This window comes from Hemiscyllium ocellatum, chromosome 29, assembly GCF_020745735.1.
Source record: "Hemiscyllium ocellatum isolate sHemOce1 chromosome 29, sHemOce1.pat.X.cur, whole genome shotgun sequence".
NCBI classification, from domain to species: Eukaryota; Metazoa; Chordata; class Chondrichthyes; order Orectolobiformes; family Hemiscylliidae; genus Hemiscyllium; species Hemiscyllium ocellatum.
In genome coordinates this window covers 46,951,841-46,966,669 of record NC_083429.1, presented here as the reverse complement: position 1 = coordinate 46,966,669, position 14,829 = coordinate 46,951,841, and the positions used below count along the sequence as shown (strand labels likewise).

The 14,829-nt window shown below is 43.2% G+C and overlaps 1 protein-coding gene across 2 annotated transcripts in view; it reads right to left on the bottom strand.

Annotated features, from left to right (window-relative positions):
• Window positions 1-14,829, bottom strand: part of c2cd2l (c2cd2 like) — a 164,144-nt gene that overhangs the window by 28,515 nt on the left and 120,800 nt on the right. For both annotated transcript variants that reach the window (XM_060846750.1, XM_060846751.1), the window contains exons 4-8: window positions 13,122-13,229; window positions 11,969-12,082; window positions 8,558-8,675; window positions 7,404-7,527; window positions 115-179 (exon numbers count right to left, since the gene is read on the bottom strand). In XM_060846750.1, coding sequence (XP_060702733.1) covers window positions 115-179; window positions 7,404-7,527; window positions 8,558-8,675; window positions 11,969-12,082; window positions 13,122-13,229 — 529 coding nt within the window. The remainder of the gene's footprint in view (window positions 1-114; window positions 180-7,403; window positions 7,528-8,557; window positions 8,676-11,968; window positions 12,083-13,121; window positions 13,230-14,829) is intronic.

Genomic DNA, 14,829 nt, shown 5'->3' with positions numbered 1-14,829 from the left:
CGCTTTTCCAGCACCACATTTTCAGCTCCTTCCCTATTTGACCAATTGAACACAAGGCCTCTGGTCATTTCGAAGCTTGTTGTTAATGAGATTGAGTTCCAAGCGAACACTTACTCTCACTTTGCTCCAACTTCTCCATGATTTTCACCTTCAACTCTTTGCTTCTTGCCCCCAGCTCACTAGAAAAGAACAGAGAGATGAAGAGATTAATGGCGAGAACACTCAATACCAAAACAACCATTAGAAACAGGCAGAAAGAATAGAACGAGTGCAACTGGATAACTCTCTGAAAGAGAGCCACCAGTTCCTGCCCCGTGGAATCGGTTTCTTCCTACCTGGACTCAAATATGTTTCTCCCCTTGTCCAGTCTCTCCCCATTTACATCCGTGATGCTTCTAATGCTTTATACGAGTTTCAGAATTCCCAGTTTGCAGAAACCAGCCACTTCCCTCTTGGACGTGCAATCACTTGACACATCCATCCCTGATTAAGATAGTCTCAGCCCTCCACTGGTTTGTGGTAAGAAGGACTGTACTATCCCCGTCCACCCCCGACCCTCCTTGGCCTGGCCAAGCCAGTCCTCACTCGTGCAAAAATAGAATCAGCAGGTCTGGCAACATCTGAGGGGTGACAGCAGAGTTAATATTTTGAGTCCAGTGACATTTCATCAGAACTGCTGGCAGCTTAGGAAATGTAATGTTTCTGCTGAAGTTGAGGTCTGGGTGTGGGTGTGGGGGAGAGGTGAGTGGATAGGTGGAAAATGAGAGGAATTAAAAGAGAAGTTGTTCAAAGTGATGCTTCCATGTTTTGTACCCACCTCCACACCCTGCTCCTGTCATGACACAGGATGCCTACAGCACTGCACACCCATTCTCTCCTACTCTCAGCTCTCATTTCCACTTCTTTAGCTTTTCTTCTGTCCTAGCCTGCCATCCCTACCCCTTTCATATATCTTTCTGTCCAGGCTCCATCTACACCTATCCACTCACCTCTCCCCCACACCCACACCCAGACCTCAACTTCAGCAGAAACATTACATTTCCTAAGCTGCCAGCAGTTCTGATGAAATGTCACTGGACTCAAAATATTAACTCTGCTTTCACCCCTCAGATGTTGCCAGACCTACTGATTCTATTTTTGACTGTAACATAACCATTTTTGCATGGGTTTTACTCTGAAAATAACAGATCACTAACTCGCTCTCTGAATTTGTGAGCCTCCGAAATATATACCTCCATTTCCTCTGAGTCACTGACACAATTATTGGCTCCAGGTGGCACTGCACAATAGTCAGGATGGAAAAGCTTAGCAGGTCAGGCAGCATCCGAGGAGCAGGAGAGTCGACGTTTCAGGCATAAGCCCTTCATCAGGAATGAAACATTGATTCTCCTGCTCCTCAGATGCTGCCTGACACGCTGTGCTTTTCCAGCACCACACTCTCGACTCCGATCTCCAGCATCTGCAGTCCTCACTCTCTCCTAGTTGATTTTGATACTGCAGAATAGCAGTACACCCACAAAGTTCCAAACTCTCTCTGTACTGTTCTGCACCATTAACTTGTGCATTAAGTCCATTCAAAGGGAACAAGATTTGGACTTTGCTATGTACCTTAAACATGAAGGAAACTTTTTATCTATAGACTCAGGGATGGCTTATTTTAGTTTCTAATTCTGTCCCAATTGTTTATATTAATGGGCACATCTTTCAAAGGCTTCTTTGTCAATGCTACAATACAGCTTTTTAGTCAGAATCTTACTAATAGCATTACGTATTACACTGCTCCAGCTCAGATTTTTGCAATTCTGACAAAACATCAGAGACCTAAAACATTCTCTCTCCACAGATGCAGCCTCAGGTGGGAGCATGTCAAACATTTTTTGGTCAGCCTTGCATTGTCAAAGTTTATGTGTACCTGTGCACGTATGCTATATGTAGATTCCTGTCAGGGTCATTAGATTCTCTAACTGCATGAGAAAGCACAATTTTATGCTTTAAGTGCACAGCCTAGAGCTCATGTTAAATACTGGAACATACAGATGAGCCACATGTGTACTGTTATCGAGCACTCTAATGTGCTAACCTGTGCTGCAGCTGACATTTGAATCTCATCACTGCCAAACCTTGTTAAAAAATCACACACCAGGTTATAGTCCAACAGGTTTAATTGGAAGCACTAGCTTTTGAAGCGCTGCTCCTTCATCAACCATCTACGAAGGAGCGTCGCTCCGAAAGCTAGTGTGCTTCCAATTAAACCTGTTGGACTATAACCTGGTGTTGTGTGATTTTTAACTTTGTACACCCCGGTCAAACACTGGCATCTCCAAATCAAAGCTTTATGTGGTTACTGTTTCTAGAACTGAGTTTTGTTTTTTCTTTTTGATTTATTATTGTCACAAGTATCTAAAAGGGTCTCTGTAAAGAAATAATGGATTGCCCAGTTATGACAGAGACATGGAAGTTTGGTTTCTCACAGATGGCTATGCATCTTAGAAGTCCTTTTTCTCAAAAGATAGGGAAGAAGAGTTTTTAAATATTTTTAAGGTGGATATAAGTGATTATTAATAAGCAAAGGATAGCCAGGAACATCGGGTAATCAGATCGGCCGTGATCTTATTCAAGGGGCTGAGTGGCCTATTCCTACCCTGATTCATATGTTTGTACATTCACTTCATAGGCCCACTTGGCTTTCTCTCCATTTTGTATTTAACTTATTCACTTGAGCTGCTAGAGTTTTTTTCTCTGTATACATTTCTTTCAATTGTCTCACTCACTAATACATATCCCTTTGAAAAGGGTTATTACTCTGGGAATACAAAATCAAAGCCCACTCTTGGCAGCTGGTGAAATTTATTCTCAAATAGTCCGAAACTATTCTCTGAAATGGTGTCGTGAAACCATGAATGGTGGTAAAATCCTATCTGTTACCCAGTCTGGCCAACAGGGCAGGGAATCTGCCATCCTTACCTAGTCTGGCCTGCAGGGCAGGGAAATCTGCCAGTCTTATCCAGTCTGGCCTACAGGGCAGGAAAATCTGCTAACCTTACCCGGTCTGGCCTGCAGGGCAGATAAGTCTGCCATTCTTACCCTGTCTGGCCTACAGGCAGAGAGATCTTCCATCCTTACCCAGTCTGGCCTAACGGGTAGGGAGATCTTCCATCCTTACCCAGTCTGGCCAACAGGGCAGAGAATCTGCCATCCTTATGCAGTCTAGCCTAGCGGGCAGGGAATTCTGCCATCCTTACCCATCCTGCACATTCAAGTATCTGACCAGCTAGCTCTTGAATGTTGCTATTGAATCTGCCTCCACCATCTCTTCATTCCAGAGACTTACCACCCTCTCTGTAAAAAACCTGCCTTTCACATCTCCTTTAAACTTATCCTCTTTTACCTTAAACCTATGCCCTGTAGCAATTGACATTTCTACCCTGAGGAAAAACTCCTACTATCCGTTCTATTTATGCCTCTCATAATTTTTTATATCTGTCAGGTCACCCCTCCCTCCCTGCAGCCATTGAAGTTCAAATAAAAACAAACCAAGTTTGGCCAATCTCTCCTTATGACTAATACCATCCAAAACAGGCCACATTCTGGTAAACATTCTCCGCACCCTCTCCAAAGCCTTTACATCCTTCTGTGGTGACCAGAATTGCAATATCTCAAAAGTAACTTTACTGAAGTTCTATAGTGCTGCAACATTACTTGCCATTTTTTACATTCTATGCCCTGACTGATGAAGGCAACCATGCCATATGCCTAAAGCCCTCTGTATGTCAATGCTTCTAAGGGTTCTGCCATTTACTGTATACTTTCTTTCTGCATTGGAGCTACCAAAATGCATCATCCCATATTTGCCTGCATTAAATTCCATCACCCACCTCTCCACCCAAGTCCGTAGCCTATGTCCTGCTCTATCCTCCTCACTAATCTTTGTTCTATAGAGGATGGTGGAGGTAGATTCAACAGCAACATAATTAGACAAACACTTGAAGAGGAAAAGTTTGCACACTATAGGGAGAGATCAGAGGGTTGAGACTAATTGGATACCAGCACTGTGGGTGTACCTCAACCACAACCACCATCGTGGTTTGAGGCTCACTCCCACCTTCACAAAGCCAGCCAGGAATGAGCAATAATGCTAGTCACAATAACACTCACAATCTATGGATGTAAGCTTGCTCGTTGAACTGGAAGGTTCATTTTCAGATGTTTCGTCACCATATTAGGTAACATCATCAACTGGTGAAGCTTTGCCGGAGGCTCACTGATGATGTTAGCTAGTATGGTGACAAAACATCTGAAAATGAACCTTCCAGCTAAGGGAATAAACTGAATTCAGAACCTCAACCTGAGCTATAAGTCTTCTCAAAACTTGCTAACTCAAAATCTATGGGAAAATTAAAAAAAGGATGGTTCTTTCAAATAGTCAGCACAGACATAATGGGCTGAATTGTCTTGACCTGTGTTGTACAGTTCTACATTTCTAACTCCTCAATCTCAAAGGAAACAATTGTTCAAACCTCCCCTCTACCTTCTTCAACATCCCCAGACACATATCACATCCAGTCAGCCTGCACAGACTGATCAGTAACAGATTGTAGACACAGTGCAGAGTGAATTCTCAACGGATTTTCAGAATTCTTTTCAGAATTTCAGGGTACTACTCACTCTTTGAAAAGACCCTAGGTTTCTACTTGGTCAACATGTCCAGTTCAGAGTCTGGGTGAGAACAAAACTGAACAACTGATAAGAGATTATGAATTTGCACCCTAACTGTTGGCAGAGCAGAAAGTCTGTTTGTGATTTCCAGATCAAAATGGAATCATTGCTAAATCTATACAGATGGGAACTGTCCAATTTGTTGTGATGTGATCCACTTACAGTGTGCATGATTCATCTGGAAAAAAAGCTAAAATGGATGAAAATAAAAGTGTTTTTTCTATTCCGAATGCATTAAAATATAATGTGTGGTTACAAAAAGTGACAAACATTGGGTTTTGTTCAGACTTCTTTTTTTGCTTGAATCAACAATAGTTCCAGGAAACATTAAATTGGCCCCAAATTGATATGCCTCGAGTTATTTTGCTTTCAACAGCGTACAGAAATGTTGCACATTGTTTCTTCGAGTGACAGAGGTTTTTAAAGTAGTCATTTGCCGTTTGCCTGCTCATGGCTATGATTTAATATTCTAGCCAGAAGTTATTCAGCTGAATACACACCATGAAGTAAACATTTATGCAGACATTCTCAAGATGTCTAAAGTCGAGAGATAGACGTCACTAGGGGGTGATGTACAGTCCCTTAACAATCTACAGGATTTGACCAAACCTAGAAGTGCAATGACATTTTTAATTAGATTAGATTACTTACAGTGTGGAAACAGGCCCTTCGGCCCAACAAATCCACACCGACCCGCTGAAGCGCAACCCACCCATACCCCTACATTTACCCCTTACCTAACACTACGGGCAATTTAGCATGGCCAATTCACCGCACATCTTTGGACTGTGGGAGGAAACCGGAGCACCCGGAGGAAACCCACGCAGACATGGGGAGAACGTGCAAACTCCACACAGTCTGTCGCCTGAGTCGGGAATTGAACCCGGGTCTAGGCGCTGTGAGGCAGCAGTGCTAACCACTGTGCCGCCCATCTTCTGTTTATTAGAAATTTCTTTCTAATGTTGTGGAATTTAGCCTTGACACATTGATTTTCCAGGTAAATGTAGTCATGGAATGCTTGCAGCTGCTGATTAAAATGGTTCCAGCATTAACACAAAAATCCCCAGAATAACTTTCAATTCCCCACTTGGGTCAAATCCAGCTAAATTGTGCTCATTGTGTTGGAGCGAGTCACCACTTTTCACTGATGTACAAACAAGCTGAGGTTTGGGATCTCAGTTGATAATATTCTGGCCAGCTCACTGGTGTAATGATGTCAACATAATGAAAAGAAATCAGAATAGAGGGAATGGTATCTGGGCCTTCAGTAAGCAGCAGTTATTGGGGCCTATGTCAGGGAACACCAAAGAATAAACAGACATCAGTGTCCTGTGTTACATTGCTTCTTCCACCTACTGCCTGCCCAAACAGCCTAAGTTCCCATGGGCTGTTATAGGAGTTTAATTGTTTTCATTAGTTGATAATTCCATTATTATTGCATTATGTGTCAATCAGGAATGGTGGAAGTATTTAGGTGAATCATGGTTATATATCATGTAGCAATTCCCACCTTCCTTAAGCCCTGGAATTACCTGATTATCATAAATTGTCATCATAATTCTCATGAAATGGTCAACTATTTCCCTCTGGACAGTTACAGCCAGACCTGCAGATTATTTCCAGCTTTCTTTGCTTGTATTTCAGATTTGCTACCCTGCTGTATCTTGTGTATCATAGGTCAGAATTGTGTTATTCTGCGGCACTTTCGAATCAGCCCTGCACTCAGTCAGATCATCTCAAAAATAACTACAAAGAACCACATTCCATTACCTTAATTAAAAGCATAGTATTACAGAATTAGATTAGATTAGATTAGTTTACTTACAGTGTGGAAACAGGCCCTTTGGCCCAACAAGTCCATACCGACCCGCTGAAGTGCAACCCACCCATACCCCTACATTTACCCCTTACCTAACACTACGGGCAATTTAGCATGGCCAATTCACCTGACCCGCACATCTTTGGATTGTGGGAGGAAACTGGAGCACCCGGAGGAAACCCATGCAGACACGGGGAGAACGTGCAAACTCCACACAGTCAGTCGCCTGAGTCGGGAATTGAACCCGGGTCTCAGGCGCTGTGAGGCAGCAGTGCTAACCACTGTGCCACCGTGCCGCCCACAAATTAAAAAAAAACAATTTGCCAAAGCGTTTTGTCTTGCACTTGTCAGGGCAATTCACAAGAATTACCCAAATTCAGCGAAAATAGGATTTATACCCATAAGAGAGAAGAGTGATGATTGTTTGGCAAATAGTCTCTGATTGACAGAATGCATCAGCTAATGATGACTGACAGTTAATTGCCTTCCAGAAGTGACCACGAGCTGGAAATCCCAGTTGCTTGGACCCTTAGATATCCAGTCAGTTGTTTTGGTTTCTTCCGCGTATATGCCTTTCTGTTAGCTCAGTTGACTGGATATTCCCCAACTCAACTAAAAGTAGGAACTGAGGCATAATGTCTACACGGCATGGCAGCAGCTAACTTCAGGATTCATAGATTGTTGAGCAATGAAATGAATCTCCTCTAAATCCAAGTTGCATTGGAATTTCTTCAAGGAAAAGCAAAAAAGCTCTCTCAAATAACACTGCGGTCATCTTAAATGTGGGGAAATACCAGCAATCTTGGATTTCTTGTTGGATGTTTCTTTGTTTTGTTTAATGATAGAACAAATGATGCAGCTTACTTACAAGATCAGCTCATCATTCCACTTCAGTTCCGAGTTTGCACTTAGAGACTTGGGCAGAACAGGTGTTGTTCTCTTAAGCTGTATGGGGCTGTCAAGTTCCAATACACAGCACAGCTCTCCACTTCCTGTAAGCAGCAAGAAAAAGAAGAAAAAAAGCATTAGCTTGCACAATGCAAGATGTGTAGTTGCAATCCACATCTAGTGACATTATTCTGTAATGCCGGTCACTTAAGAATATCAGTCAGACTCCATGGAACCACACAGAGTCAAGCCATGTTCTAGATCCAGATCAGTGCAGTATTCTGGCAGTATTGAACTGTAGCAATACTGTACTAGAATCATAGAATCCCTACAGTGCAGAATCAGGCTATTCGGCCCATTGAGTCCACACCAATCCTCCAAAGAGCATCCCAGCCAGACCCACCCTCACACCCTATCCCTGTAACCCTTCATTTCCCATGGCTAATCCATCTCGCCTGCACATCCTTGGACACCTCCTCAGGATAATTCAGCACGGTTCATCCACCTAACAACTTTGGACTGTGGAAGGAAATCAGAGCATCTAGAGGAAACCCATACAGACACAGCAGAATGTGCAAACACCACACAGACAGTCACCCGAGGGTGGAATCGAACCTGGGTCCCTGGTGCTGTGAGGCAGCAGTGCTAACTACTGAGCCACCATGCTGCCCTTCAGATCAGTTGTTAAACTGAAACCCCATTTTCCTTTTCTGATGGACCCCATTTTATTTGAAGAAGGGTGGATGATGAGCTAAGTGGTCTACGTTTACCCCTAAATGAACAAGAGATTAACTGACCACTCATCTCACTGCTGCTCGTGGGTTCTTGCTGTCGATCAACATGGTGAATGATTTTATCTACAAACCAAGCGACCAAGCTTCAATAGCATTTAATTGGGAGTGTAGCAGTTTGGGATACATTGAGGGCGTGAAAGGCACTTTATCAATTCCAGGAACTGCTCTATTTGTTTTGCTTCCTTGACAAGATGCTGTCTGCTTCATTTGCCACCTCATTTTCTCCCTACGTCACACTCCGGTCAGACATCAGCAGCACACAACAGAAGCCCATCAACAACGTACCCAATAACCCAAATTTCCCCTTCAGTATCTGCTGTGGTTTAGCTGTTAATCTTACCCACTCCTTCCGCTCTGCTGACGTTTGCCTTCAGCTCCCTGACCAGCAGCCTGCATCCGGCATTTACTGCTGCTTTTGATGGAGAGGCCAATCCCTTCCCAAACTTCTCGGCAAGTACCTAGACAGAAGAAAGAAAATGGTTTCGTTCTCCTGAATTCAGTCTGACTGTTGGGTTGATTTTTGAGGTTTTGTGATCAGATCACTAGCTCACAATCCATCTTTCCCACCACATAAGCAAAGACGTGTGTGTCAACCCAACTGCAACCAATAGGAGATGGTCTTACTATCATGAGGTACACTGAGTTTTATCATGGTGACAGATGCTTTACTTAAAATATACCTTGTTAAAGTTATAGAGATGCACACCACTGTATAACAGACCCTTCGGTCCAACTTGTCCATGCCAACCAGATATCTGGAATTAATCTAGCCAAATGTGCCAGCATTTGGCCCATATCCCTCCAAATCTTTCCTATTCATATACCTTTTAAAAGCCTTTTAAATGTTGCATTTGTCCCAGACTCCACCACCTCCTCTGGCATCTCATTCCATACACACACCACCCTCTGCGTGAAAAAGTTGCCCCTTAGGACCCTTTTAACTCTTCCCCTCTCACCTTAAACCTATGCCCTCTGGTTTTGGACTCCTCCACCCCATTGTAAAGACATTGTCTATTTATCCTATCCATGCCCCTCATAATTTTGTAAATGTCTGTAAGGTCACCCCTCAGCCTCCAATGCTCCAGGGAAAACAGCCCCACCCTATTCAGCCTCTCCTTATAGCTCAAACCCTCCAATCCCGGCAAAATCCTTAAATCTTTTCTGAATACTTTCAAATTTCACAATCCAACCTCGATGTTACCGAATGCAATGTATTTCTCAACTAAACTGTAATTCTTTCCATTCATGTCCAGGTCAAAGGTCAAGTGAATCTTTTTTTCCCTGCTTTCCCAAGCTGTAGTTGTCACTGGAAAGTCCAAAATTTCTTCCTCTGTACTGTAAGATTCTCTAAAACTTGGAAATGTCTTTCATGAGGGCTGTTGGTTTCCCAATAAAAACAATGCATTTTTTTGCTATGATTATAGCAGCAGTTCCAGAGTTCTGGAACAATTAACCATTTCACAAAAAGGTTCTTGCAGTTTTAAAAAAAAAACTAGTGACAGAAATGGATTAATAGCATCCAACACCTCCACCAATCATGGATACGTACATATGGAAAATCTGTGGGTTTATGATGATAAAAGACTACATTGGGATGATACTTAGCAGGGTCAGTCACTATAACATAATCTGGTGATTGTTTTAGACGTTTGTTCCTATCACTTGACCATCTCTATCCATCCAACATAAAAGATGTAAGTGCTGTTTGCAGGTTTAAGGAACTTACGTCTTTTTCAGTTAAGTCAGAAGTTGTTGCTTTCCAAATGGGAGAAGATGGATTTTGTGTTAGAATCCATAGTGTGGAAATAGGCCACTTGGCCCAATGGGTCCACACTGACCATCCGAACAGCATCCCACCCAGAGCCATCCCCCTATCCTATCCCTGTAATGCTGCATTCTCCATGGTTAACCCACCCAGCGGCACGGTGGCACAGTGGTTAGCACTGCTGCCTCACAGCGCCTGTAGACCCGGGTTCAATTCCCGACTCAGGCGACTGACTGTGTGGAGTTTGCACGTTCTCCCCGTGTCTGCGTGGGTTTCCTCCGGGTGCTCCGGTTTCCTCCCACAGTCACAAAGATGTGCGGGTCAGGTGAATTGGCCAAGCTAAATTGCCCATAGTGTTAGGTAAGGGGTAAATGTAGCGATATGGGTGGGTTGCGCTTCGGCGGGTCGGTGTGGACTTGTTGGGCCGAAGGGCCTGTTTCCACACTGTAAGTCTAATCAATCCCTAAACACGGTGGGGCAACTTAGCATAGCCAATCAACCCTGACCTGTACATCTATGAACTGTGGGAGGAAACCACGTAGACATGGGGAGAATGTAGAAACTGCGCACAGACAGTCACTTGAGAGTGGAATCGAATCTGGGTCCCTGGCACTGTGAGGCAGCAGTGCTAACCACTGAGCCACCATACTGTCCACAGTGAGACAGGGATGTCCGCACAGTTTGCCTTTGAAGGGCTCCGACAGTGTCACAGAGTGCCTTGGGTTTACATGCAACGTTCCTACTGACGAACAACCACTGCTAAGCTGCAGCTACCTGGGGTACTTGTCCCTGAGTTGCTGGATTTACTTGCCATGTATCCCAGAGTGCGGAGATCTGATCTGCAGAAAGCCTCCGATTGATTCAAACAGGAGAAAATGTTGAGAAATACTGGTTCAGAAAGAACTAAGCTGCCAGATTTTTGTAGGCTATTACTGACCCTCGGGCACCCTGTCTCTTCCATCCACAGTTTGTGCCACCATGGTAGCTGATAAATCATATACAAGGACATAAAGAATAGGAGATGGAATTAGTCACTTAGTCCTTTAAACCTGCCCTGGTATTCTACAAGATCATGGCTTCTCCTTCAATGTGACCTTCCCATGCTATCCCATATCTCTTCATACTATTAGTACTCAAAAACATATCAATTGCAGTCTTGCAAACAGTCAATGACGGAACACCCACAGCCTTCTGGAGCAGTGAATTACAGAGGTTCACAAACCCCTCAGTGAAGACATTTCTCCTCGTCTCAGTCCTAAATGGACCAGTCCCAGAGAGGTAGTGGAAATTCAATCATTGAGTGTGTTCAAGGGAGAAGCCAGATGTTTGGAGACTGGTGACTTTAAGGCATAGGGGGTTAGTGCCAAAAAGGTAGATGATCGGTCACAATCTATTTGAATGATAAGGCGGGCTTGATGGCTGAATGGCTTAACTGGTGTTCCTTTTCCTGAGGTTGTAACCCTGTATGGTCAAGGGAAACATCTTCCCAGCATCCAACTGTTCAAACCCAAAAACTCTTTCTATGTTTCAGTTAGAACATTCTTCTAAACACCTGGAAATAGAGGCCAAGCCTACTCAATCTCTTGTCATAAGAGAATCCCAGGAACCTCTCTAGTGAACTTTTGCAGCTGCCTACTCATTAGGAGCTAGCAGGGTTGAAATTGGACTTGTGCAGGGGTTCAAAATAGGCCGTCACATATTGCTTGTCCTGACTGATTTCAATGGAATGCACTATTGGTGATGGGATACAAGACACCGCAATTCTGGCATTACCCATGTCCAAACATCACCCCCCCACCCACACCCCCCACCCCCTGCCAAGTAGCTGGAAAGAAAAAAAGCCTTTGCTGAGTAACTACGCTGCTCTTCAGTTCTGAGAAGGGACAAACAACTCAGTCATGCATGTACTTTTGGGAATATTGGAGTGAGGGGAATGTGGCTGTCAGAGATAGAACAGGTAAAATTGATAAAAAAGGTGCCACTTACTGTTGTATTTGTTATGTGTGCCTTGAGATTGACCAACATGGCTGGACTAGTGCTGACGATTGTATCCTCAATCAGTTCTTGGATGGTGGAAACATCTGCTTTCCCCTCAATCCCCTGTCCAGGCAAAACATATCGAAGATGTGAACGAATTTACAATCTCTTTCTCAGTGTGGTGTTGGAGAACAGAGATAGTCCACTTCACTGCTGGCAGATTACAAGATAGGAACACAGGTGTACAGCGCATATCCGCCAAAGTAACAGCACCTCTGTGTCACCTTGCAACCATGAGTTTGGGCCTTGCAGCCCAAAGACTGGAAGGAAGCTGCTGAACAAGAATCCAACCCAAAGCGGAGCGCATGTCGGTAATGGCCAACCTCAAACAATCCACAGATACTCCAAACTAATTCCAACTCGGACCAAATCTGCAGGTAGCTGCAGACTTTGTTGATGCCAGACATTTCCTTACCATGACTTCATTCACTCTAAAATACGGAGGTTACCAAGGCTGTCAGACCATTGCTAATCAGAACATCAAGTCCAAAATGGCACTGCTCCAAACATGAAGAGCCTTGGGACAGTTTGTAAATGATCACCAGTGGAAAACTAAGTTGCTGTTGTTCTCCATGGGTGCTTCTGTTGCTATGAATCCAGGCAAACATCCACTAACCACAATTTCTCCAATGGATTGCTAATGTGATAATGCTGCTATGGTCATAGGGCAACTTGCCCCTCAGTGCATTTCCATTCCCTTTTCTTACAAAATGAAAGCACATAAGTCCTCACAGAAGCATAGAAGATAGGAGTAGAAATAAGCTATTTGATCCCTGGAGTGTACTCCACTATTCAATATGATCATGGCTCAATACCTTAATCTCCTCCTCCCCTATGTTGGGTTGTGGTTGGGGGGGGGGGGCGAAATAGGGCAGTCATATTCAATGGCTTAGCATCAGTAAATATCCAACATCAAAATAACTCATGCAATTTACACCTGTTATTTGCACTGATGGCCCCATAACACACTCCTCACTGGATTCATCCAGCCAGAACTTATTCTCCCAGTCACCTGTTATTACTTGACAACAATTCTTCATCAATCAAATGAAACAAATGTCAAAAATAACAACAGCAGAGAAAAAAAAGTTCACTCTCTTACCCCTTTTTGCAGTTTGGAGGTGACTGTGAGGGATAGAGCAGGGGGTTCCTTGAATGACCAAGTGACCAGCAGCCCCTCAACCTCTGCTTCTTCCAAACAAATCTCCATCTGCAGAACAAGACAACAGCTAACAATGTAATGCCAAAGGACTGCCACATCAAATATATATCTCCCAGAGAAGCTGCAGTGAGACTGGTAGAGCATTGGAGTTATTTTGCTTCCAAAGTGCGCCTCTAGATGGCCCTGCAGTGTAACACATCCATAAGTTGACACTTGCTGTGCCATGCAACAGCCGGACATAAATTCACAGCCAATGCCAATCAAGTGAAGGAGCCAGCAGAAAGCATGAGACTCCACTTGCCAGGTAATGTTCCATGGGCTTTGATCATCTCGTACCATATCTAAGTGACCATTGTGATGAATGTTTATAATATGACATTCTTATTTGGCAGCTTGCTTCTGAAGTAAAATGCATTTTTTTTTGTTCCCAGTTCTGTGAAGGTGAACTTCTTTGTAAGGGTCAGTAACTCATTTTCTTTGAGCACTTGGTCAGAACAACATTTCCCAAAAGCAAATGATACAAGCCGAATGAGTACAGAAGCTACCCAGTAAGATGGCTGCAGCTTAGTGTTGACTTGAGTTTTATGAGGCTCAGAAAAGAAAGGTAGCCAAGAGCCATAAGCCAGTTGAATTCAGAATTATAGTTTTATTTCGGCAGCAGTTCGAGACATCAGCTCATCACCAATTATGCCAACATCCCACAGGTGAATAAACAATAAGCAAGAGCAGTTTAATTTTTAAAAACCTTAAGGTCATCAGGAATGGAAGATAGGCCTGAGCTGTTTTAGCAACCTCAAAGTAGTCAGAGAAAGATCAGTGATTAGCTCATCTGTATGTTTCAGGGAGAGATGAAGAGTATGATCTCTTGTGACTATGCAGAGAGTGGCCTAAAAGAAATTCTTGCGATCTTAAGAGCGAAGAATAGGAATGAATAGGATACTTGAATGGGGTTGAGAATCTGTACAGGTTATTGCTGGTAAAAAAAAGGGGCTGAATCTTTCTTTTTGTTGCTTACAATAAGACCTTTCCACTTTGTCTTGTGTTTATAGTTTTGGTATTCTTTTAAACTTTTCTTTTGTATAATTAACATGTTATTTCACTAGAAGTACACTGGCAGCCTCATATGAAAGTGTTTTCTGACTGACTGACCACAGTAAACAAATTGCAAAAATAAAACTTATTAGTTTGTCAAACCTGATTCTACTCTGGAATCTCTTGTTTTGTACTGAGTATCATTAAAAAGTCTGATTAAAGGCAGACACTAGAAATCAGAAACAAACACAGACAATGGCTCTGAAGCAGGGTTACATTGGAGTCAAAACATGGAATCTGTTTCTCTCTCCACTTCCAGATCTGCTGAGTTTGTGGATGTAGGTTTGTTCGCTGAGCTGGATGGTTCATTTTCATTGTTTCGTCACCATACTAGGTAACATCTTCAGTGAACCTCTGAATGAAGCACTAGTGGTGTAGCCCACTTACTATTTATTTGTTTGTGTTTCCTTGGGTTTGGTGATGTCATTTCCTATGGTGACATAATTTCCTATTCTTTTTCTCAGGAGGTGATAGATGGGATCCAAGTCAATGTGTTTGTAGCTAGGGTTCCAGTTGGAATGCCATGCTTCTAGGAATTCTCGTGCAGTCTCTCTTT